The following is a 25562-nucleotide window of genomic DNA, read 5'->3' as shown; positions in this document are numbered from 1 at the left end:
GGAGGAAAAGGGACTTCTGTGTCATCAGCCCCAGGCCTCAACAGCCCCCTGCCAACTTCCCTTTCCTCAGCTGTGCCCGCCCCTACCACCGTCCAAGAACAACCCACAGACCCTTTTTGTTACAGTATCACAATGTTTTTAGCCACCACTCACTTGAAAAACTTTAGGTACCACTATTACACTATGTGCTTTGATCACACTGTATGCTGTCAACACTGTATGCTTTGGGCCCAGCTCTCCCATAGTAGGTATTATCACTATCCTCATTCTGCAGAGGAAGAAATTGAGGCACAGGGATTTGAGTAACTTGCCTAAGGGTGCAGGAGTCAACAGCAAAGTCTCAACTCTTAGGCTCAGCCACCAAGAAAGTCTCAGCACTCTGAGGGCGGTGTCCAGTCTCAGAACCCCACAGCTCCAGGCCCTCAAGCCACACTCATGCCGCCCCTCTACCTAGAATGGTCTTCCCCTCCACTTGGTTAATGGAGGGGGAAAAGCATTTCCTCTCCTCCAGGAAATGTTCCTAACCAAGTCCCCTGGGAATCACCCAGTACCTCCCAGGAGAACTTTCCACATTTATTATCTTACCGTTATCCAAGGGCTGATATGCTCAATCCCTGCACCAGCCAGTGAGGGAGGAGGCCAGAGATCACGTTTGGCTGGTTCCTCATGGTATCCCAGGTCCCCAAGCAGCGGCTGCAGAACAGCAGATACTCATTGATATTCATCCACCTGTGATGCCTGAATGCATGACAGCAGGCTCTGCATAGCCCTTTCACTCCTATGAATGTCCCCCGCACCACCCGGCCACCATTTAGAGGCATACCAATGGGTCCAAGCTAAAGGTCAGGTGGTTCCCCTACCCCCAGTCTCAAGGAGTCCATGGGACTTGCTTAACGGCCTCCGATTGTGTAGCCTGCCCAGGCATGGGGATGTTTGAGAATTCTGGAAGAACGTGGGCTGGGTGTGGGTAGAGACCCCAGCTCCACCACGTATGCGGGAAGCGTGGATTACAACCCCTGTCCCCCATTGGAGCTTCCCGCGCCGTAATTAGCCTTGAACGCCTCATCCTGGCACACTAGGGCCACCTAGCAAATGAGTGGTTCCCACACCCCGTCCCCATCCCCCCACCCCTCACAGCACCCCAGGCCAGTTGCCCAGATCAACAGCTCTTACTGCAACCCTTTCAAATCCAGATCCCCTAAGAGATCCTGGCCTGGGAGAACTCCTCTTCCCTGGCCAAAGAAACGACAGGAGAGTTTACCATCTGGAATACCTGGTGGAGAGAGAACAGGAGAGGAAGGGTAGGTCAGCCCCTCTTGCCCCTCCCCACCGCAAATCACAGGCCCACCTCCCCGGAGTGGGTTTAGGGAGTCTGCACCTCCCAGTCCCCGCCCCCGCCCTCTCTCCGGCCCCCGCCGCCCTCCCCGTCGCGTTTCCTGCCCCCACCCCGCCCCTCTGCGCTATTTAAGGCGCCCCCGCCGCCCGTGCGGTCCAGCAGGGCTCCCGCGGGCGTCGCTCCGGCCATCGTCCCCACCTCCACCTGGGCCACCCGGCAGGCAGGCGGTGAGTCGGGGGCTAGGAGGGGACCGGGGGTGCCACCTGCTCGCGGGAGGCCGGGCGGAGTCTTGGGTCCTCCGAGGCCAGGACGGGGGTTGCTGCGGAACGCCCGCCGCGACAGAGCCGCGCTCACCCAGGTGGCCTTGGCCAGGCTCCCACCCTCTTTCCATGGAATCCTTATAACAACCCGAGGCGGTAGGAATACTATTGTTTCCACTCTACCATGGAGGAGACTGAGGCGCCCAGAGGTTGTTCCTTATCCAAGGGGCCGCAGTTTCTAAAAGCCAAGATTTGAACCCAGGGCCACTTCCAGAGCCTGGCTCTAAACAGCTTTGCACTTGGGAAGAGGCACCTCCCTCTTGGGAACTTTGTGGCCTGTGCCTCACCCTGCAATAACAATTCCTTTCAAGAGTCTAGAATTTGCCAGCATCAGCTTTGGAGATGGAAGGGGGTGGGAGTGGAGGTGGACGAAGAAGACAGGACCAAGTGTCCCTCCTCAAGTGGCAGGTGGTCATTATTGCTGACCGGTGGAGCTAAAGGATGATGCTGCCTTCAGCTCCTAAAACCCCTCCCGCCTCCCAGCCCCTGCAGGCTCAAAGATTAGAGTGAAGCCAGCTGGGTAAGATATGAAGCAGGGAGCAGGAACCGGAGGCTTTGAGCCCCCTAAGAAGCAGAAGATAACACCTCTACCATCAGCACCAGCCCCCACTGTCTGGGGGTAGCCAGCCTTGGGTAAAAGGGAGGAAGGGCTTAGCCCAGCTGCACAACCTTGGATATATTCCTCAAATTCTGTTCCCACAGGCAAAGGAGCCTCAATTCCACCCAGATTTCCTTGGTCTGTGTCCATCCTAGGGCAGTGGCTTGGGGACAAGAGGGATATCGATGTCTGATTAGGCAGGGACCTTAGCCAAAGCAGAATGAGACCATACAAAGAGGTTGGCAGCCATCATCCAAAGATCTGCTTTGGGTCCTGCCTGCACTGCTGAGTGGGAGCCTCCAGGCCAGTCCTTCCCCTTCCTGAGCCTGGGTTTCTATGTAGGTAGAAGGGGCATGGCAGACCTCCCTGCAGGCTTGTTGCTGGGCGAACGAGAAGGATGCCATGCTAACATGCTGATGTGCTCTGTCTCCTTGCAGACGGAGGCCCGGGAGCCATGGGTGACTGGGGCTTCCTGGAGAAGCTGCTGGACCAGGTCCAGGAGCACTCGACCGTGGTGGGCAAGATCTGGCTGACGGTGCTCTTCATCTTCCGCATCCTCATCCTGGGCCTAGCCGGCGAGTCAGTGTGGGGTGACGAGCAGTCAGATTTCGAGTGTAACACGGCCCAGCCAGGCTGCACCAACGTCTGCTATGACCAGGCCTTCCCCATCTCCCACATCCGCTACTGGGTGCTGCAGTTCCTCTTCGTCAGCACGCCCACCCTGGTCTACCTGGGCCATGTCATTTACCTGTCTCGGCGAGAAGAGCGGCTACGGCAGAAGGAGGGGGAGCTGCGGGCACTGCCAGCCAAGGACCCACAGGTGGAACGGGCACTGGCGGCCGTAGAGCGTCAGATGGCCAAGATCTCGGTGGCGGAAGATGGTCGCCTGCGCATCCGCGGAGCGCTGATGGGCACCTATGTGGCCAGCGTGCTCTGCAAGAGCGTGCTAGAGGCAGGCTTCCTCTATGGCCAGTGGCGCCTGTATGGCTGGACCATGGAGCCCGTGTTTGTGTGCCAGCGAGCACCCTGCCCCTACCTCGTGGACTGCTTTGTCTCTCGCCCCACGGAGAAAACCATCTTCATCATCTTCATGTTGGTGGTTGGACTCATCTCCCTGGTGCTTAACCTGCTGGAGTTGGTGCACCTGCTGTGTCGCTGCCTCAGCCGGGGAATGAGGGCACGGCAGGGCCAAGACGCACCCCCGACCCAGGGTACCTCCTCAGACCCTTACACGGACCAGGTCTTCTTCTACCTCCCCATGGGCCAGGGCCCCTCATCCCCACCATGCCCCACCTACAATGGGCTCTCATCCAGCGAGCAGAACTGGGCCAACCTGACCACGGAGGAGAGGCTGGCTTCTTCCAGGCCCCCTCTCTTCCTGGACCCACCCCCTCAGAATGACCGAAAATCCCCCAGTCGCCCCAGCAGCTCTGCTTCTAAGAAGCAGTATGTATAGAGGCCTGGGGCTTATGTCACCCAACAGAGGGGTCCTGAGAAGTCTGGCTGCCTGGGATGCCCCCTGCCCCCTCCTGGAAGGCTCTGCAGAGATGACTGGGCTGGGGAAGCAGATGCTTGCTGGCCATGGAGCCTCATTGCAAGTTGTTCTTGAACACCTGAGGCCTTCCTGGTGCCACCAGGCACTATGGCTTCCTCTCCAGAACGTGGCTTTGCCTGAGCACAGACAGAGTCAGCATGGGATGCTCTGGCCTTTCGCAGCTGATCCAGAGGGACCCAGAGCCAACTTACCCCAACCTCACCCTATGGAACAGTTGCCTGTGTGCAGGTTGTCCTCAAACCCTCCCCTCACAGGAAAAGGCGGACTGAGGCTGCTGGGTCAGCCTGGATCGCACAGACAGAGCTGGTGCCGGATTTGGCCCTGTCTAGGGGACTGGTGCCTTGTTTTCATCACTCCTTCCTAGTTCTGTTCATGCTTCTAAAATAAACAGGACTGGATCACAAGCTAGGTGTGTATTGATGCTATCACGATGTGCTAGGGGTTGGGGGATAGAGTTATTTTGCCCAGGCTTCCTTTTCTTTTTGGTCCTGTATAATCTCTTTGGTCTCTGTAACCCCCAACTCCAGCCAGCACCTTCACCCCTCAAACTCATACCTTCTGCCTCCAACAGCCCTGATTCCTAAATGTTCTGCCTTTTGAAATGCCTCAGACACTATCTTCTTCTCATCCCCACCGCTCCAGCCCATTAATGAGTGGCCAAAGCATAAGTGTCCTTGCCCTGCCTCCCCCATGCCCATCATCGCCCTGGCCACACTGCCCCCTCCAAAATGCTTCCTTACTGGATGGTTTGCTCCTCAAGCATGCCTGCCAGCCAAGCCCTTCACAGTCCAGTTCAGATGGGCCCTGCACTCATCCCACCTCATCCTCATCCTTGGTATTTGGAAAGGGAGGTTTAGGTCACTAGTCTTTCCTACCTTGGCCCTTTCTAGTCTGCCCACCAGGAGGAGCAACTTAAGGATCTGCTTCATATCTGCTTTCCAGGCACCCAGACCTCAATGAGGACAATGGCAATGTACAGAGGTAGAAGAAACTGAATCTTGCCAATGACTCACAAAGGCTGCAGAAACAAAATGAACAATTGAACTGGGTCTTGACTAGGAGTTCACCGGGGAGGGAAAGAGAACACTGAGCATTCAAGAGGAGAAAACTGCTTGTGCAAAGTCAGAGGAGGGACTGACAGGCTGAGGGGGCACTTAGGTCCTGATGAGCCATCGAGACACAGGAGGTGTGGCTGAGGATGGGCCCACTGCTGGCAGAATTGACCTATGTGGAGGCGACCCAGGTAGGGGAGAGCACTAGGTATTGACCCTCAGAGGCAAGCTGGTTGTCCTCCCTTCCCAGGGATATCTGGGGCTAAGAAGGAAAGGGGGTCTATCTGATGTGGCCACATGCTTCTTCTTGAGAGTCACGATGCCTTTACAGCAGGTTGGCAAGTTGGCCCCTCACCCATCAGGATAGGTGTTGAAAATACCAGCTCTGTACCCCTCACCCAGAGCTCACTGGCTCACTCGCTGCTTACCCAGCGAGTCTGAACACTCAGCCTCATAAATGACGACCCTCTTCCTCTTCCAGCTGTGGTTCCCATTGTTCCTTCTGAACTGCTGAAATGGATCAGGCCAGCTTCCTCATGGCTCCCAGATTGACCCAGTATGTTCCCACCCTGCCCCGTGTCAGCATGCAGTGTCCCTGCCCCCACACTTCAAAATTCCACAAATCTTTTAAATACTACTGGACCCTGGAAAAGGCCACAGTGCAGAAGAGTAAGATGAGCTTTAGCACCAGAGGTCCCTGAATTTAAATGCTGTGATCTGAAGTCAATCATTTCACTTCTCTGAGTCTCAGTTTTCTAATCTCTAAAATGCAAGTAGCATCACCTGCCTCACAACTGACAGGAAACCAAGTAAGTGAAAGTATGTGACTGTACCTGGCTCAGTAGCCATGTAGTAAAATTAAGCTCACACCTTTCAGCCAGGCTAACATAGGTTCTTCCTCCAGGAAGCGCTCCCTGACTTCTCCAGCTAGTCTCCAGCAATGACCTCTGCCTCTCAGGGATCTGAACCACTGCTTGATTGAGTGAGGCTGGGCTCAATCCTGAAAGCCTCAAAAAGGAGGCTGTTCACATACTGGAAGTCCATGACCACTGGAAGCTGAGGTCCTCGTCTAAGAGATTCTCTTCCAGCCAGGGTGAGAGGCCAGAGGCGGCAGGTTAGAAGCCAGCGTTAGAGCCAGCGTTACCAGAGGGGCCTGAGAGCCCTGATTTGGTGTTTCTGTTATCCCCAACCTTTCCTACTTTGGAAAGGTAGGAGAAGAAAGGTTTCAGTGAGCAGAGATGGCATCCTTCCCCTCCCTCAAAGCTCACCCACTCTGAGCTTGGTGTCAGAGCTGGGGTCAGGCTGGGGCTCAGGAACTTGGACCTTTGGCAAGACAAGTTGGGTCCTAGACCAGTGGCCACACAAACACAAGCACATATGGGCTGGGGGTTTAAGAGTGAGGATAGTGTTGTGGGGCTGGGATCACACCGTTTAGGGTTGGGGGTATGGTGAAGACCATGCAGGAAGAGTGGCTGTAAGCCCCGTCCCACCTGTATTCCCTTGCCAGGGCTACTGTACTAAAGTACTACAGACTGCACGGCTTAAGCAACAGAAACTGATTCTCAGTTCTGGAGGCCAGAAGTCTGAGATCAAGATATCCGAAGGGCTAGTTCCTTCCAAGGGCTGTGAGGGAGACTGTTCCAGGCCTCTCTCCTAGTTCTGGTGTTGCTGGCAATCTTTGGTGCTCCTTGGCTTTTAGACACATCACTCCCATCTCTGCCTTCATCTTCACCTGGTGTTCTCCCTTGTCTCTCTGTCTAAATTTCCCCTCTTTATAAGGACATCACTCATATTGGATTAGGACCCACCCTGATGACTTTGATTTAACTTGATTACCTCTGAAAAGACCTTATTTCCACATAAGGTTACATTCTGACGTATTAGGGGTTAAAACTTCAATATATCTGGCATACGACCACCCTCAGGGCCCCACCTCACCTCCAAGCACCGGTCAGGCAGGGGGCTCTGGAGAATGCTAGGTTTGTTGGACGCAGGCATCTCCTTGGTGATGTCACTAGGATGAAACACAGCAGGTTCACACCTTTCTTTTCCTTTGCTTCCTTCTTCCTCTCACCAGCCTATTCCTTGCTGCCACCAACCAAAATCTAAGTTGATAGCTGGTGACTCTCAGTTAGAGAAAGGGCCACCGTTTGGAGTCAGGAGACTTGGCTCCTACCTCGCACCTCTCAAACGTGCTTGACTGTGGCTCTTTCCCTTCTCTAGGCCTCAATTTCCCCATTGTGAAATGAAAGAGTTGGATGAGAAACACGTATGTGACAATTAGGTATGAGGAGCGTTGCACGTGGTAACCTGTCACTGATCATTGATCTGAAAACTCATGAGTGATGTGCTATTTTACACGAATCAGAAAAAAGTCAAGGTTGTTTCTACAATAAGATTAATTCCAGTTGCTTAAATTCACATTGCCTTCCTGAGTAGGAAAGACAGGGATGGGGTTATGTGGAGTGCGCTGGGAATTTTGCATAACCCAAGGTCATCTTATCTATGACCGATGGGAGCATGAGAACATCACAGGCTGCACATAAACAAGGCTGTCAAGCTGAGTGATGCCAAAACTTCTTCCCAATCTAACATGCCGGCTCACTGGCCACTGGCTTGCCAGCCTCATGGTTCTATCACCTCCAGTTCCTTGACTAGGGATTCTTCCTTTTCACACCAACCTCAGCATGACTATTGGCATTTGCAGGAAGAGGTATCCATCACAGCATTGTCAGAACATCTCTCTCCACCTTTAAGAATCTCTTTCCAGTCTTGGCTCTGATCCCAGAGCCACAGGACACTCAGTTCTGTCCTTCCCAAACAGTACTGCAGCCACATACAGACAGCCACCAGGTCCAGCCTGAGCCTGCTCTCCTCCCATTCCTCCAGATAATCCTGATTTCCAGAAGTCTCTGGCCAACCTGCAATTTGTTTAATTTCCTCTTTTTTTTTTTTTTTTGAGATGAAGTCTCCCTCTGTTGCCCAGGCTGGAGTGCAGTGCCATGATCTCAGCTCACTGTAACCTCTGCCTCCTGGGTTCAAGCAATTCTTGTGCCTCAGCCTCCCCAGTAGCTAGGATTACAGGTGTGCACCACCACGCCCGGCTAATTTTTGTATTTTTAGTAAAGATGGGGTTTCACCATGTTGGCAAGGCTGGTCTTGAACTCCTGACCTCAGGTGATCCACCCGCCTTGGCCTCCCAAAGTGCTGGGATTACAGGCGTGAGCCACCGTGCCCAGCCTACTTTCCTCTTAACATGTTCCACCCTCCCTGTACGCTGGACGTGACACTCCAGTTGGTCTGAATCCAGATTATTGCCTCTTTTGCCCCAAAACTTCTGCCTCTCTTAATGCAACTTAAGATTATAATTTTTTACATTTTCTCCTCCTTTACATATGTTTAACTTCTTTTGAATTATAAAGATAATGCATGATAATTGTAGACAGTGAATGAGAGCCCACCATCCAGAGGTAACAACTGTTAATATTCAGAAGTAATTCCCTCCAGCCTTCTTCCATGCATATTTTAAAATAAAATCTTAGTAAAGATATACCTACAATTTTATATTATGCTTTTTTCATCTTACGACAAATCATAAGTTTTTTCCCATGTCGTTAAGAACATATTTTTGGAAATACCACTTAAAGGCTTTATCAGTGCCTACTTAAACCATGACCCTGATATTGGATTTTTAGGATGTTTGTAACTAATCCTCCTCTATTATAAATTGTACTGTGATGCAGCTGTCTGTACCTAAATGTTTTACAAATTTCTATTTCCTTAAAAGAAAAAGATATTCCAAAAGTAAAATTACTGGGTCACAAGGTAGGAAATTTTAAATAAAGAAAATTTAGGGGCTTTTTTCTGATTGTGAAAGTGATTCATTGTGGGTGACTCAGAAACACAGAAAAGCACAAATTACAAGAAATGAAAGCACAAACTGCCTCTGAGTGGGAATGTGGCTGGAGCTGAAAACAGGAGAGCTAATTGAAAGCACCTAGGCCCCGGGGATTCCGTCCCGGCACTGAGCAGCTAGGTGACCACACCTTCCCAACTCTGTGAAGAGGTGGAGGTTTATTCTTTGGAGAGGATAAAACAGAGAAATGCAACGGGTGCGGTGGCTCATGCCTGTAATCCTAGGAGGGAGGCGGAGGCGGGAGGATCTCTTGAGGTCAGGAGTTCAAGACCAGCCTGGCCAACATGGTGAAACCCCATCACTACTAAAAATAAAAAAACTAGCCAGGCGTGGTGGTGCACGCCTATATTCCCAGTTACTCGCACTCCAGCCTGGGTAACAGAGCAAGACCCTGTCTCAAAAAAAAAAAAAAAATCGAGAAATGCCAGGCATAATTGAGGGTAGGAGCACCATAAATAAAACAGAGGAATTAAGTGGAAGTTTACTGAACAGTGGGTCCTTCTGCCTTCTCCCCGAAATAGGCTCCCAAAACACTGGTTGATGGATCACACTTTAAAAAAAAAAAAAAGAATCTGATCTAGCCTGAGGTCATGGAAGCCTGCCTGCAGGAGGTGGCCTTCAGAGCCTGAAAGGTGAGAAGGAATGATCTAGGAAGAGATGGGGAAGAGCATTCCAGGTAGGCGGAATAGCACTTTCAAGGCTCTGAAGAAGGAGGAAGCGGCTTGATATATTTGTTGTTCAGGTTTGCTTTTGATACAGACTGTAAAGCTGCTTTCCAGAAAAAAATTACTCATTCGTTCAATAGCATTGTATGAAAGTGCTCATTTCATGGCCGGGCGCGGTGGCTCAAGCCTGTAATCCCAGCACTTTGGGAGGCCGAGACGGGCGGATCACGAGGTCAGGAGATCGAGACCATCCTGGCTAACACAGTGAAACCCCGTCTCTACTAAAAAATACAAAAAAAAAAAAACTAGCCGGGCCAGGTGGCGGGCGCCTGTAATCCCAGCTACTCGGGAGGCTGAGGCAGGAGAATGGTGTAAACCTAGGAGGTGGAGCTTGCAGTGAGCTGAGATCTGGCCACCGCACTCCAGCCTGGGCGACAGAGCGAGACTCCGTCTCAAAAAAAAAAAAAAAAAAAAAGAAAGTGCTCATTTCAAGGTATACATACGAGCCTGATTGTAATTTTTAAATTCTTTTGCTTATTATTAATTATTAAACAGGGAAAAAATGGTATCACCTTTCAATGCGTGAGGCCTGATTACTAGTGAGTGTAGACTTCTATGTGTGTGTGTGTGGCACAGTCTCACTCCGTTTCCTAGGCTGGAGTGCAGTGGTACAATCTCAACTCACTACAACCTCCATCTCCCAGGCTTAAGCAATTTTTGTGCCTCAGCATCCCTAGTAGCTGGGATTACAGGTGTGTGCCACCATGCGGGCTAATTTTTGCATTTTCTTGTAGAGATGGGGTTTCACCATGTAGCCTAGGCTGGTCTCAAACTCCTGGACTCAAGCAATCCACCTGCCCCAGCCTCCCAAAGTGCTGGGATTACAGGCATAAGCCACCATGCCTGGCTAGTTAGACTTTTTAACATATACTTCTTCAGCACTTATGTTTCTTCTATGAATGCTTTTTGCCCATTTTTCTATTAGGTTTTACTATTTTCTCGTCAATTTGTATAAGCTCTTTATAGATAGAGGGTATCAACCCTTTATCTGGCATATGTTATAAAAAAATTTTCTGTATTATTTTGTTCCTTTGTCTGCAGATGTTTTCAATTTCTATGTAGTCAAATTTATGGATTTTTTTCCTTTCCAGTAACTTTAGGCTTACACTGTTATCCCCTTTTCAATATTATTTTTAATTTCATACTTTAACCTGCCTTGAACATAATAGGGAACAAATAACTATTGAACAAAAGACAAAGCATGAACAAACAACCTAATTCTAGCATATAAGGTGAAGTGCTAACTTTTCCCCCCAAATAATCAATGGTTTTGGCAGCACTTATTGGATAATCCTTCCTGTACTAATTTGTGATAACAGCTTCACTATACTACGTGTAATAGGCTATGTTTTATAGACTACCTATAATTCTGTTCCATTAATCTGTCAATTTATGTGATACTACCACTCTTTTCATTAGTGGAGCTTTCTAACACAATCTTTTTGGTGTTTCGTTTGGTTTGGTTTGGTTTGGTTTTGAGATAGGATCTAGCTCTGTTGCCCAGGCTGGAGTGCAGTGGTGCGATCTTGGCTCACTGCAGTCTCCACCTCCTGTACTCAAGCCATCCTCCCACCTCAACCTCCTCAGGAGCTGGAACCACAGGCACACACCACCATGCCTGGCTAATTTTTGTATTTTTGTGTGGAGACGGGGGTCTCACTATGCTGCCCAGGCTGGTCTCGAACAGCTGAGCTCAAGAAATGCACCCACCTCAGCTTCCCAAAGTGCTAGGATTACAGGCGTGAGCCACCACACCCTGCATGTAAAACAGTCTTAATATCTGGTAGAATCCATTTTCCTTTTGTTACTTTTACTTTTCTTGAGAATCGTGGAAGCCAGGCATATATTTTCTATGCAAGTGTTTGCAAGAGTCTTGTCAGTGGATCTGACAGATCCGAAAGAAAAAACCTAAAGATATGGGCACCAGGGGCTCTCCAAGGAAATAGACAGCTAGATGGCCACACAATGAAAATCACAGTCATGAATCCTAACCATGCCCACAGATCGTCCAAACAGCTTTTTTTTCCCTTTTTTTTTTTTTTTTTTTTTTTTTTTTTTTTTTTTTTTGAGACGGAGTCTCACGCTGTTGCCCAGGCTGGAGTGCAGTGGCGCGATCTCGGCTCACTGCAAGCTCCGCCTCCCGGGTTCCCGCCATTCTCCTGCCTCAGCCTCCTGAGTAGCTGGGACTACAGGCGCCCGCCACCGCGCCCGGCTAATTTTTTGTATTTTTAGTAGAGACGGGGTTTCACTGTGGTCTCGATCTCCTGACCTTGTGATCCGCCTGCCTCGGCCTCCCAAAGTGCTGGGATTACAGGCTTGAGCCACCGCGCCCGGCCTTTTTTCCCATTAAGTTAGGTTTTTATTTGCCTACTACAATGGTTAGAGTGTCCAAAACAAATGTTTTGTTTTTGTTTGTTGAACAGACTTTATCTTCTAAATATTCAAAAATGCTCCTCTAGAATATTTTTAGGTTCACAGCAAAACTGAGCAGAAGATAAAGAGATTTTCCTTATATCCTCTGCCCACTTTCCACATGCACAGCCTCCTCACTGTCAACATCCCCCACCAGAGAGGTACATTTGTTACACTTGATGAACCTACATTGATACATCATTATCACCCAAAGTCCATAGTCTGCAGTAGGATTCTCTTTTGGTCAGACAGCGTTTTAGTGACCCTCTTTTAAATACGAGCACATGGGTAAGGATCCCAGGCATGTGAGAAGATCATCTTATATGAAAGAGTCTAAAATAATCAGAATAAAGCTTTCCAGAGAAAAGAGAGATTATGCATGGATAATAAAAACATTTTTTAAACTATTATTACTTTATTCAGAAAGATTTTATCATATCTTTCTGATATGATAAAGAGGGTATTGCAGCCACAAAATAAGATAATACTTTAAGGAGCCACGAAATAAGATAATACTTTAAGGAACAGCTACATAGAGAACAGCAATGACAAAACCAAGGTATTGGAAAGTAAAAGTATGATAGCAGAATTGAAAACTTCAATAAAAAGGCTGGAAGACAGTGAATCAATTCCCCAGAAACTAGAATAAAAGACAAAGATACAAACACTAGAAAATATAAAAAATGCTTTGAGGACAAGTCCAGAAGGTCTAACAAAAGCTTCAGAAAAGAAGAGTAGAAAAAATAGGAACGTAAGTAATCAAAGAAAATTCAATAATCTCTAGATTGAGAGAGACACTGAGTGCCCAGCCCAATGGATGAGTATAGGTACACTCTACTGAAAATGTTCAGAACACTAGAGACAAAGGGATGAGCCTACAAGTTTCCAGAGAACACAGTTTCATACATAGGCTCAAGAATCACAGTAACATCAGACTTTGCAGTAACAATACTGGAAGCTACTAGACAGTGGAACACTGCCTTCAAAATCCTGAGGAACACAATTTCAACCTGGAATCCTATACTCAGGCCTGCAATAATTTTAATAGCATAATTCCTTGAAAGTTTAGATATGTTACTTGCCTATAAAGCCAACTGGATTCAGTGTCTTTTTTATATGTCATTCTTCAAAAACTTCTTCACTGTCTTCAGCAACTAGTTGTCTATTCAAATTCTCTTTGTCATAAATCTCTCTTAGTAATTTATACTTCTTCACCAAAACAATGCCCATGTGAATTAAGTATTCAGGCATCCTTATCTCATCACACCACATAGTCTCATTTGGTTTAAATTTTTACGAAAAGCCCTAAGTAAAATTGTTCCTTGACATCTGTGTGTGCCATGTGAAGATGTTTTATAACTAGGGTTATGCTAGTTTTATAGTAAATTGGAAATATTTCCAACTAAAACCCCTGAGCCTTTTATAAGTGGGATGCCACTAAGCTATTACTAAATACGAGTTTATGTAATTGGGAATTTGGGCAATGAAAGTGACAAATATGACATCTGTACCAATTAAATATCATATCCACTTTAGCTCATTGATCCAACTAACAAGAACTATCCTCTTAAATCTGGATTTTGTCAACCAGAATATCAGCCACTCCTGGTTTTTATATAAATCAGGTTTATCCTTCATCTGATAAATCTAAGAAGCTTAACGCAATTAAGTGGCATTCCCTGGTGGAGATTATGCTTATTCCTGGGTTTGAGGTCTTCATTAAGTGAAAAATACTATTTCTAAAAGACCATATCCCTTGCTCCACCCAACCCCACAGAATGGGAAATGGAAAAGCAAAGTATCACAGAAGGCTGAGGTTAGGGGCCTGATTATCCAGGCTATTTGCCGATTTCAAGGAACCTCTATCAGTTTAGCTCAGCGATGACCCAGAGCAATCTCTAAAACCGAAAATAGGAACTCTTGTGTAAAGGGAGGGTGAATTCCCATGAAAGGCAGACAAAGGAAGTCAAGTCCAGCACAGGGTCCATAATGCTTTCCAAGAGGTGATGTCCAGGCATTAGGTTAGGATAACAGGTGGAAAAGCCAAGCTTTAGCCGTGGGAAGAACCAGCCTTATCCTATGGTGGTCAGTCCTGCCAAGGACAGAACCAGGGATAGGGAGCCCAGATGGTTTGCCATCTCTAGAGACCAGCCTTGTCCTGTGGTGGTCAGTCTTGCCAAGGACAGAACCAAGGATAGGGAGCCCAGATGGTTTGCCATCTCTAGAGAGGCCTCCAGAAGGACTGAGCAGATGACAAAAAGGTGTATCAGAGCCAGGCACACCTAGAATAGAGATAACAAGGGACAGGCCAAGACCAAGAACTTTACCAACCCAACAGCAACATCAATGGTATTTTTGACATTATTTACAAATAAGGTTATACATACAATGGTGTTTTAGTATGTCTGTTTACAAAACAACGTTCACATATTTGAAACATTCCACAATGTTTGTAACTCTATCTATACAATCCTTTAATATTTACTATGGTGGCCAGGTGCGGCAGCTCACACCTATAATCCCAGCATTTTGGCAGGCCAAGGCAAGTGCATCACTTGAGGTCAGAAGAGACCAGCCTGGCCAACAAGGTGAAACCCCGTCTCTACTAAAAATACAAAAATTAATTGGGCATGGCAGCTCACACCTGTAATCCTAGTGACTCGGAGGCTGAGGCAGGAGAATCACTTGAACCCAGAGGTTGCAGTGAACTGAGATCACACCACTGCACTCCAGCTTGGGCAACAGAGACAGACTCTGTCTTAAAAATACATAATAATAATAATAATATTTACTATGCCAAAAAGTGAAAATGCCCCAAGCTTCTCAACATCTGAAAGGCTTTAAAAAGAGTAAAAAAAAAAACTGGACAAAGGAATTTTATATTATGAGTTTCTAGGTCTTTTAGGGTCTGAACTATGCATCCCCAGTGCTCAGAATCAGGGAATTCCTACAAAGAGCAACTATTTTCTGAATCAGGGAAATGAGTTCATTAAAGTTTATAGAATTTAATCAAACTGAATTCAGAGATTCTGACAGGACTCAGCCGGAAGCTCTTTCAAGACAGTAAAGTCTATGAGATTTTTGCTTTTGTTTTTGTTTTTCAAAGAATATGAAGAAGTAAAGAACACAGGAGATCTACCCTATCCACAGCCACATTAGAAATGAATTCTAACAGACTGCATGAGAGGCAGGCAAGGAACACGAAAGGAAAGTATACATCCCTGGACCTGGAGTGGGGACAGGCTGGCAGCAGCGGGGGAGGTGTTGGGTGTTATAATAAAATGGGGCAAATGGGGATCCAGCTCAATAAGAGAATTGTCTTCCTTGGGGTTAGCAGCTATCTCTGAACAGACATATGAATCCCTTCCTATTGAGGAGAGCATCCTAAGATCAATTGAAGGCAGATTCTGTCTTCCATTATGGCAGCCAAAGTGAAGAGACAGTACCTTTGTACCAAAACCTAACAAGCAGGGCAAGCCCATGACTTAAGTTCAGCCAACCAGATGCTTCCACCCAGGACCCTCCAGAAAGTGCTGCAAAGACACGAGGAAGGTAAAGATAAGCCCAGTAGTATGATAGTGAGTGAGCAGGGACTACAGAATCTGAGAACAGAGCAGGACATGTCCAGTGACAGCATCATCAGATAAGGAATTCTAAGCAAACTATGTCCATGATAGTATGAATCTTGGCTGGTGTCTTAGCCAGTTTGTGCTGCTATAATAAAATACCTGCAAGTGGGTAATTTATTTAAAAAAAAATTATTTCTCATAGTTTGGGAGGCTGGGAAGGCAAGATCAAGGCACCGACAAGTTCAATGTCTGGTGAGGGCCTGGTCTCTGCTTCCAAGATGATTCCTTGCTGCTGTATCCTCCAGAGAGGATGAATGCTGTATCATCTCATGGTGGGAGGGACAGAATGGCAAAAAGGAGGGCCTAGCTAGTCCATCCAGCCCTTTATAAGGTCACTAATCCCATATATGAGGGCCCTGCTCTCATGACTGAATTACCTCCGAAAGGCCCTACCCCACATCTTAATACAACTCTGGCAATTAAGTTCTGACATGAATTTTAGAGGGGACACAAACATTCAAACCACAGCATTCTGCCCCTGACTCCCAAAATTCATGTCCTTCTCACATGTAAAATATTTGCCATTAAAAGTAATAGCAAAAACCGTAATTACTTTTGCACCAACCTAATACATTCCTTCCATTCCAGTAGCCCCAAAAGTCTTAACTCATTTCAGCATCAAATCAAGAGTCTAAAGTCTAAATCAGATATAGGTGAGACTTAAAGAAATGACTCATCCTTAGGCAAATTCTCCTCTAGCTGTGAGCCTGTGAAATCGAACAAGTTATGTGCTTCCAAAATACAAAGGTATAACGGGCACAGGACAGACTTTCCCATTCCAAAAGGGAGCAACAGAAAAGAAGAAAAGGGTAACACGTCCCAGGTAAGTCCAAAAGCCAGCAAGGCAAACAGCATTAAATCTTGGGGCTTAAGAACAATCTTCTTAGCCAGGCACAGTGGCTCATGCCTGTAAACCCAGCACTTTGGGAGGCTGAGGCAGGTGGATCATGAGGTCAGGAGTTTGAGACCAGCCTGACCAATATGATGAAATCCCGTCTCTACTAAATGTACAAAAATTAGCCAGGCATGGTGGCGCGCATCTATAATTCAAAATGGAACACAAAAGGAAAGAAAAGTAGGCTACATCCCGGGACCTGGAGTGGGGACAGGCTGGCAGCTGCAGGGGAGGTGTTGGGTGTTTTAATAAAATGGGGCAAATGGGGATCCAGCTCAATAAGAGAATCATCTTCCTCAGGAGGCTGAGGCAGGAGAATCACTTGAAACCGGGAGGCGGAGATTGCAGTGAGCCAAGATTGTGCCACTGCACTCCAGCCTGGGTGACAGAGCGAGACTCCATCTCAAGAAAAAAGAAAACGAATAATATTCTTTGACTCCACGCCTGTGCCACCTTCTGGACACAGTAAGATGAAGGTTGAACCCCCAAGGCTCCAGCCAGCCCCACCCCCATGGCTTCTCTGAGCATAGCCCACACAGCAGCTCCGAAGGGTTGGAGTTAGGTGTCTGTGTCTCTCCCTGGCTGACGTTACATGCTGGTGGCTGGTGGCTGGTGGCTCTACAGGTCTGGGATCTTCGGGGGCAGCCCTGCCTCCAAAGCTCTACTAAGCATTGCCCAAGTTGGGGCTGTCTGCAATCTCTCTGACCTCACAGCTCTGCTGGGTATTACCCTAGTGGGGACTCTGGGGTGGCCCCACTCCCATGGTCGCTAGGCATTGGCAAGGCTGTTTGAAGCACCCTTTGCAATGTAGGTGGAAGTAGCCGTGCCTCCACAGCTTGCGCACTCTGTGCACCTCCAGAGTTAGCACCACAGGAACGTTGCCAAGTTTTGCCATTTGTGCCCTCCAGAGCACAAGCCATACCCGGGCCCACTTGAGCCACAGCTCGGGTGGTTAAGGAGCACTGTACCAGAATTTGGGGAGCAGAAACTGAAGGCAGAACTGGGCAGTGAGTCCTGAGGTATCGTGGGTGCCCTGGGCCCTTCCCTTGAAACCATTCAGTTCTCAAGGCCCTGGCACTCTGGAACTGAATGGGAGTGGCAGCCTCAAAAATCTCCAAAATGCCTTTGGGGTCATTCTTTCTTTATCCTGATGAATAGCATCTGGCTCCCTTTCATCTGTGCTAATCTCCTTATCAAACATTCGCTTGACTACCCCCTTGGTATTCTCTCCTGAACATGCTTTTTTATTCTGTACATAGCAAGGCTGAAAATTTTCCAAAGGCTTAAATTCTGCTTCCCTTTTGATTATAAATTCCATCTTTAATTCATTTCTCTCTTCTTACATTTTACTATAAGCATTCAAGATAAATCATCCAGCACCCTGAACACTTAGATTTCTTCTGCCAAATATCCTAGGTCATGGCTCCTAAGTTCTGCCTTCTACAAAGCAGTGGGGCATGAATACAGTTCAGCTAAATTCTTTGCCACTTTGTAACAAGAATGGTCTTTCCTCCAGTTTCCAATGACATATTTCCTCATTCCCATCTGAGACCTCATCAGGATTGCCTTTACCACTCATATTTTACTTTATTTTTTATATACAGAGTCCTGCTCTGTTACCCAGGCTGGAGTGCAGTGGTGCAATCCTGGCTTACTGCAGCCTTGACCTCCCAGGCCCAAGTGATCCTCCCACCTCAGCCTCCCAAGTAGCTAGGACCACGGGCATGCGCCATCAAGCTTGGCACATTTTTTTTTATTTTTGCAGAGATGGGGTCTCCCTATGTTGCTTAGGCTGGTCTCAAACTCCTGAGCTCAAGTGAGCCTCCCAAAGTGCTGAGATTACAGGCGTGAGCCACAGCACCCAGCATACTACTCATATTTTTACCAACATTCTGCTCACAACAACTCAGTCTCTAAGAAGATTTAGGCTTTCTCTACAGCTCTCTTCTTCTGAGCCCTCACCAGAATCACTATTCATGGTGATTAATGCTCTGTTCAGGATCATCTAGGCTTTTTCTGGCATACACCTCCAATCTTTTCCTTCCAGCCTCTACCCATTTCTAAATTCCAAAGCTGCTTCCACACTTTTAGGTGTTTGTTACCATAATGCCCCACTTCTCATACCAACTTCTGTCGTAGTCCATTTGTGTTGCCATAACAAAATATTTGAGAGTAGGTAATTTACAAGGAACAGAAATTTATTGCTCATAGTTCTGGAGGATGAGAAGTCTAACACCAAATCCTGGCAGGTTTGGTGTCTGGCAAGGCCCTGTCTCTGCTTTGAAGGTGGTACCTTGCTGTTGCACCCTTCAGAGAGGACAAACACTGTGTCTTCACATGGCAGAAGGGATAGAAGGGCAAAAGTTGGGGGGCACTGTTTCCCTCCAGCCCTGTATAAGGTTTCTAATCCCATTCATGAGGGCTCTGCTTTCATGACTTAATTACCTTAGTTACCACCTCTTAATATTAGCACATTGACAATTAAGTTTCAACACAAACTTTAGAGGGGACACAAACATTCAAACTATAACAACTGGGCTTTTCCTTTCTTGGATCCTGTTCAAACCTAATTCCGGCCGGGTGCGGTGGCTCACGCCCGTAATCCCAGCACTTTGGGAGGCTGAAGCGGGTGGATCACGAGGTCAGGAGATCGAGACCATCCTGGCTAACACGGTGAAACCCCGTCTCTACTAAAAATACAAAAAAATTAGCCGGGCTTGGTGGCGGGCGCCTGTAGTCCCAGCTACTCAGGAGGCTGAGGCAGGAGAATGGTGTGAACCCGGGAGGCAGAGCTTGCAGTGAGCTGAGATCTAGCCTAGGCAACAGAGCGAGACTCCATCTCAAAAAAAAAAAAATTTAAAAAAACAAACAAAAAACCTACTTCCATCTTCCCATCAGTTGTACAAGTTAAATAATACCTTTTCAATTAAATTCATTTTCTTTTTAAATTAATCAGAGTCCATTTCTTGCTTTTAACCAAGAATCTTGACTGGTAAAAAGCTTGTATAGTTCTCTGACACAGTCCATAAATGTCATTATCCAATCATTCATTAAAAGGTTGACTAGAACAGACTAGAACAGTCTTAATGCAGGCAACCAGCAAGCTTTTGGAAACCACACTTGAAAGTACTTTGACTAACTAATATCACATACACGACTGTAATGACACGTGGTAAATATCATGACTATTCATTCAACAAACACTTACAGAGGGCCTGCTATATTCTAAGCATTGTACTAAGCTCTGGGAATTAGTAGAAAACAAAAAGATCTGATCTCTGTTTATGAGGAGCTGAGAGTCTAATGGGAAAAGCAGAAGTTAAATAAGCATGTAAGATCACAAAATATAAAAATACTATGAAGGAAAATAATTTCCCCATGAGAAAGAATAAGAAGAATATCTAATTTACCAGAGGATTCAGAAGAAATGGAGTCTAAAGTATAAGTGGATATTGGGAATAATCCAGGAAAAGAGAAGAGCGTATACAAAATAGCAAAATAGCTAATGAGAGAACCTGAGAAACCTCACTATACAAAACAGATAGAGACACCGGGTAAACAGCAATCCTATTACTGGGTATATACCCAAAGGAATATACATCGTTCTATTATAAAGATACGTGTATGTTCACTGCAGCACTATTCAAAATAGCAAAGACATGGAATCAACCTAAACGCCACTCAATGATAGACTGAATAAAGAAAATGTGGAACATATACACCATGGAATACTATGCAGCCATAAAAAGAAATGAGATCATGTCCTTTGCAGGGACATGGACGGAGTTGGAAGCCATTATCTTCAGCAAACTAACACAGGAACAGAAAACCAAACACCGTATATTCTCGCTTATAAGTGGGAGGTGAATGATGAGAACACACGGACACCGAAGGAAGGACCGACACACACTGCGGCCTGTGAGGGGTGCTGGGGAGGGAGAGCATCAGGAAAAATAGCTAATGAATGCTAATGAATGCTATCACCTAGGTGACAGGATGATCTGTGCAGCAAACCACCATGGCATATGTTCACCTATGTAGCAAACCACACACTGTGCAGGTACCACTGAACTTAAAATAAAAGCTGAAGAAAAAAATAAAGAAATGTTGGGTAAATTTTTACAAGCAACTTTTCAAGTGTAGCACTGAGCTAAAAATAAAGACAACAAAACTAAAGAGGAAATTAAAACTAAAATGAATATGTGGGTACCAATGCTTTTTTTGTTGTTGTTGTTGTTGTATTTGTTTTTGTTTGAGACAGAGTCTCACTCTGTCGCCCAGGCTGGTGTGCAGTGGTGCAATCTTGGCTCACTGCAACCTCCACCTCCCAAGTTCAAGCAATTCTCGTGCCTCAGCCTCCCAAGTAGCTAGGATTACAGGTATGCACCACACTCGGCTAATTTTTTGTATTTTTAGTAGAGATGGGGTTTCACCACGTGGGCCAGGCTGGTCTCAAATTCCTGGCCTCAAGTGATCTACCCACCTCAGCCTCCCAGAGTGCTGGGATTACAGGCGTGAACCACCGTGCCTGGCCTACCAATGCTTTTTGTTGTCCTGCTTTTGGTAACAAGGTGTTGGCTTCCAATGATGATGTAGGAATAAGGCACAAGGCTTTGGGCCCACTTGAGGAGGTTAAACTGAGTCTCCTGCATAAAGCCAGTACACAATCTGTCTCTCAGCCCTGGTTCTAGTAAGAGGAAAAATGCCTCACCAGAGATTTGGTAACCACTGCTCTACATGATATAGAGTTCAATTTTCTTTTTTTTTTTTCTTTTTTTTTTTTTGAGACAGAGTCTTGCTCTGTCGCCCAGGCTGGAGTGCAATGGTGTGATCTCAGCTCACTGCAACCTCTTCCTCCTGGGTTCAAGCTATTCTCCTACCTCAGTCTCCCAAATAGCTGGGATTACAGGCACCCGCCATCATGCCCAGCTAATTTTTGTATTTTTGTAGAGACGAGATTTCACTATGTTGTCCAGGCTGGTGTTAAACTCCTGACCTCAGGTGATCTACCCACCTCAGCCTCCCAAAGTGCTGGGATTACAGGCGTGAACCACTGCTCCCAGTCTAGGGTTCAATTTTCTACTCTTTGCAAAGTTCACATACCTCCAATCTGAGAAATTAACATAATAAAGAGTCCTTGTCTAATGTGAACCTTAGGGTACCTAGAAGAAACTGACAGAAAATTATTCTTGAGAGATGTTTCCTCAAGCCAGGCCACATGGAAGTTCCATTTCTAAAAGCCCTACCATGTCTGAACACCAATCCAAAATGACAAGATACACCAGAAAATAATGCACCATGAATGGGAGTATGCAAAAACAATATACAGAAGAATTTCACTTCCAAACACTTCAAATCATTGAACCATTGGTCAGGATTTTAAATTCATGTAATAAACCAGGTGCGGTGGCTCACACCTGTAATCCCAGCACTTTGGGAGGCTGAGGTGGTCAGATCATTTAAGGTCAGGAGTTTGAGACCAGCCTGGCCAATATGGTGAAACCCCGTCTCTACTAAAAATACAAAAATTAGCAGGCGTGGTGGTGCACACCTGTACTCCCAGCTACTTGGGAGGCTGAAACACGAGAATCGCTTGAACATGAGAGGCAGAGGTTGCAGTGAGCCAAGATTGTGCCATTGTACTCTAGCCTGGGCAAGAGAAAGAGACTCTGTCTCTAAATAAATAAATAAATATAAAATTTATGTAATAGTTTGAATTACTGGCTTCAATACTTTATCCTTCCCTGCATCCACACCCTTGCCCTGGCCCCACTGTAGGCAGAGTATACTTTTACACCTTTCAGCTTAGAGCTTGGCTAGGTGCCTTGTTTTGGCAAATGACTTGAGGAGGAAGTAGCCATGGATGATTCCCAGACTCAGCTTTAAGAAGCCTGAATGCTTCTGCTTGTTCTTTTGTGCCTCTGCGATCAACACAAGAACTTCCTCGGGGTGGCTGCTGCCTTTCAGCCAGGGCCCTGAATGAACACTAGAAGCAGAACTGCCCCAACTGACCACAGATCTACAGTAAAAAGTGGAGCCACATCGGCTGCCCCAGTTTTAGGCAGAGGCCCCCAGCTGAGCCCAGCCTAGTTCCAGCCAGTCAACAGACTCATAAAAATATGTGATTTTTGTTTTAGGCCAGTGAGTTTTGGGGTGATGTGTTATATAATATTATTATGAAAATATTCATGTGATATGAATAAGTATGCTTTATATTATTGAGAAAAAAACAAAAAGGCACCAAAAGTGAAGAAAAAAAGGTGTTTTTCTAAGTCCATGGAGAAAAAAATCTAAATCAAACACAGAAATAATTTTAGAAGTTATTGAATTTAAAAGCTAATGGAGAATTCTGCTTCTACTCACAAATGACACTTATATGCAAACTTTCTTCCAACCATAAACAACTAGAAAACCAGGCAAAATATATGAAGCAACTCCTTTTGGACATTGAACAATAGGCAGTGAAGAACTCTGAGAAAAGGGAAATAAAGTGAGCCGTACCATTGCCCCAGTTACTTGTGAAAACAGTTTCCAGGCTGCAGAGCAGGGAGAGAAACCCAAACAGAGACCCACAGTCTTGCTGAATTGAAGAGAAAGAGCTCAGAATTCAGGGAGGCAAAAATGTCCAGACTTTCTAGGACAGAATATCACAGAAGATGGAGCTGCACAGAGAAAGAGAGTTCCAGAGATCTTCAGAAGGGTACCCTTGAGTGTTTTCCTAAGTAGCAATCACTACATGTATAAGGTGAAACTCCTAAGGCAATCATCAATAAAAAACTATAAGCTGAACAAATCCTGGAGCTCCACAAGGCTAATAGTTCATGTTTGCATCTTCCAGAGTGGAAAAACCACAGAATACACGGGGCATTGGATAAAGTCCTGACATTAGCATCACATAGGAGCAGGCTAAATTAGCCCCACACGAAATGATCCTCTTGACTCACCCTAACAAAACTAAAAAGCAAACCTCAAGGAGATCTAATATCCCAAGTGGCTCAACTGCATGGCAGAGCAATTCCAATATTTTATAAAGGAATACAACAAAACCCAGCATCCAAAAATTATAACTTACAATGTCCAACACTCAATAAAAAATTACCAGGCATGCAAAGAAGCAGGAAAAAGTGACCCAAAACCAAGAAACTATTTAATAAATAGAAACAGGCCCCTAAATAACAGAAATGATGGAATTAGCAGAAAATGAATTAAAAGAGTCACTTTATAAATATAAAAATATGGCCGGGCACGGTGGCTCAAGCCTGTAATCCCAGCACTTTGGGAGGCCGAGACGGGCGGATCACGAGGTCAGGAGATCGAGAGACGATCCCGGCTAACACGGTGAAACCCCGTCTCTACTAAAAAATACAAAAAAATAGCCGGGCGAGGTGGCGGGCGCCTGTAGTCCCAGCTACTCGGGAGGCTGAGGCAGGAGAATGGCGTAAACCCGGGAGGCGGAGCTTGCAGTGAGCTGAGATCCGGCCACTGCACTCCAGCCTGGGTGACAGAGCAAGACTCCGTCTCAAAAAAAAAAAGAAAAATAAATAAATAAATAAATAAATAAATAAATATAAAAATATATTCTCAATGATATAAACGAAAACATGAACATGCTGAAGAAAAAAAGGAAAATAAATTTTAAAGACCAAAATGGGATTTGTAGAGAGAATAAAATGCAATATCAGAAGAAAAAAAGTACATTGGATGAGATTTACATTAGAATAGACACTACAGTAAACATGAAGACACACCAGCAGAAACTACTAGAAATGAAGTGTAGAAAGAAAGTCATTCAAAAAGATTGAGCAGAGCATCAGTGACCTATGAGACAGTATCAAGTAGTCTAACAAAGAGAAAGTCTGAGAAGTGAAAAGAGAAAAGAGGGATTAGGAACAGCATTTAAAGAAAAAAAAATGACCAAAAAATTCAAATTTGATGAAAATAATAAACTCACAGAATCTCAACTAAGAAGCTCAATGGAGACCAAGCAAAATAAATATAAAGAAAACCACACCACGACACATCATAATCAAAACTTGAAAATCAGAAATCTTAAAAGCATCCAAAGAAAAAATATGACACACAGAGGAACAAAAATAAGAATGAAAGAAAACTTCTCATCAGAAACTAAGCAAGCCAAAATCAAGAGCAACATTTTTAAAGCTAAAAATAAAAAGAAAAACAAACAACTATCAGGCTAGAACGCTAAACCCAGAGAAAATATATTCTAAAAATAAAGGTGAGTGATATATGCTACAACATGTATAAAAACATTATGCTAAATGAAGGAAGCCAGTCACAAGGACAACAGATTGTGTAATTTTATTTATATTAAATGTCCAGATAGACAAATCTATAGAGACAGAAAGTAGGTTAGTGACTGCCTAGTGCTGGGAGCTTGAGGAGCAATGGGAAGTGACTGCTAATGGGTACAAAGTTTCTTTCTAGTATTAAAAAAATGTTTTAAAATCATGCTGATGGGTTACACGGCTCTGTGACTATACTACGGACCACCGAATTTGCATACTTTAAATTAGTGAATTGTATGTTATGTGAATTATATCTCATCAAAGCTGTTATTTTTTTAAATGAAAGCTAAACAAAGACATTTTCAAACAAGAAAAAAACTAAGGGAATTCATGCCAGCAGATATGCACTACAAGACATGTTAAATGAAGTTCTTCAGGAAGAAGCAAAATAATACAGATGGAAATTTGGATCTACATAAATGAATGAAGGAGAAAATATTGTAAATATGTAGGTAAACATAAAAGACACCTTTTAAAATCTCATTAAAAGATAACTGTGGCTGGGCACTGTGGCTCATGCCTGTAATCCCAGCACTTTGGGAGGACAAGGCAAGAGGATTCTTGAGTTCCAGACTAGCATTGGCAACATAGGAAGACTGCATCTGTACACACAAAAAAAATTAGTCCAGCGTGGTGGCATACACCTGTAGTCGCAGCTACTCAGGAGGCTGAGGCAGTAAGATCACGCAAGCCCAGGCCTTTGTGGCTGCAGAAAGCCATATACGCACCATTGCACTCCAGTCTGGGTGACAGAGTGAGACCTTGTCTCAAAAAAAAATAAAAATAAAAAAGATAATTGACTGTTTGAAGCAAAAAAT

General features: G+C 45.6%; 1 protein-coding gene and 1 long non-coding RNA gene across 5 annotated transcripts in view; one reads left to right on the top strand and one right to left on the bottom strand.

Annotated features, from left to right (window-relative positions):
• The window catches only part of LOC105494685 (uncharacterized), a 42182-nt gene that overhangs the window by 5232 nt on the left and 11388 nt on the right, over positions 1 to 25562 (bottom strand). The window contains exons 2-4 of one of the 3 annotated variants that reach the window (XR_011623335.1): positions 6800 to 6875; positions 1174 to 1273; positions 586 to 693 (exon numbers count right to left, since the gene is read on the bottom strand). This is a non-coding gene — a long non-coding RNA (uncharacterized lncRNA). Of the gene's footprint in view, positions 1 to 585; positions 694 to 1173; positions 1349 to 6799; positions 6876 to 25562 lie in introns of those variants that run through there. The other 2 variants (XR_011623332.1, XR_011623336.1) reach the window with 2 other exon arrangements.
• On the top strand, positions 1483 to 4213 carry LOC105494682 (gap junction protein alpha 4). 2 transcript variants are annotated; one of them, XM_011763339.2, is made up of 2 exons: positions 1483 to 1563; positions 2692 to 4213. In XM_011763339.2, exon 2 carries the CDS (start codon positions 2709 to 2711, stop codon positions 3708 to 3710), a length of 1002 nt encoding a protein of 333 aa, XP_011761641.1. In that variant the 5' UTR covers positions 1483 to 1563; positions 2692 to 2708; the 3' UTR covers positions 3711 to 4213. The 2 variants fall into 2 exon arrangements, with proteins under 2 accessions (XP_011761641.1, XP_011761642.1); XM_011763340.3 differs by lacking the exon at positions 1483 to 1563 and adding an exon at positions 1632 to 1752.

This window comes from Macaca nemestrina, chromosome 1, assembly GCF_043159975.1.
Source record: "Macaca nemestrina isolate mMacNem1 chromosome 1, mMacNem.hap1, whole genome shotgun sequence".
Classification (NCBI taxonomy): domain Eukaryota; kingdom Metazoa; phylum Chordata; class Mammalia; order Primates; family Cercopithecidae; genus Macaca; species Macaca nemestrina.
This window is presented reverse-complemented; position numbering and strand designations above follow the sequence as displayed.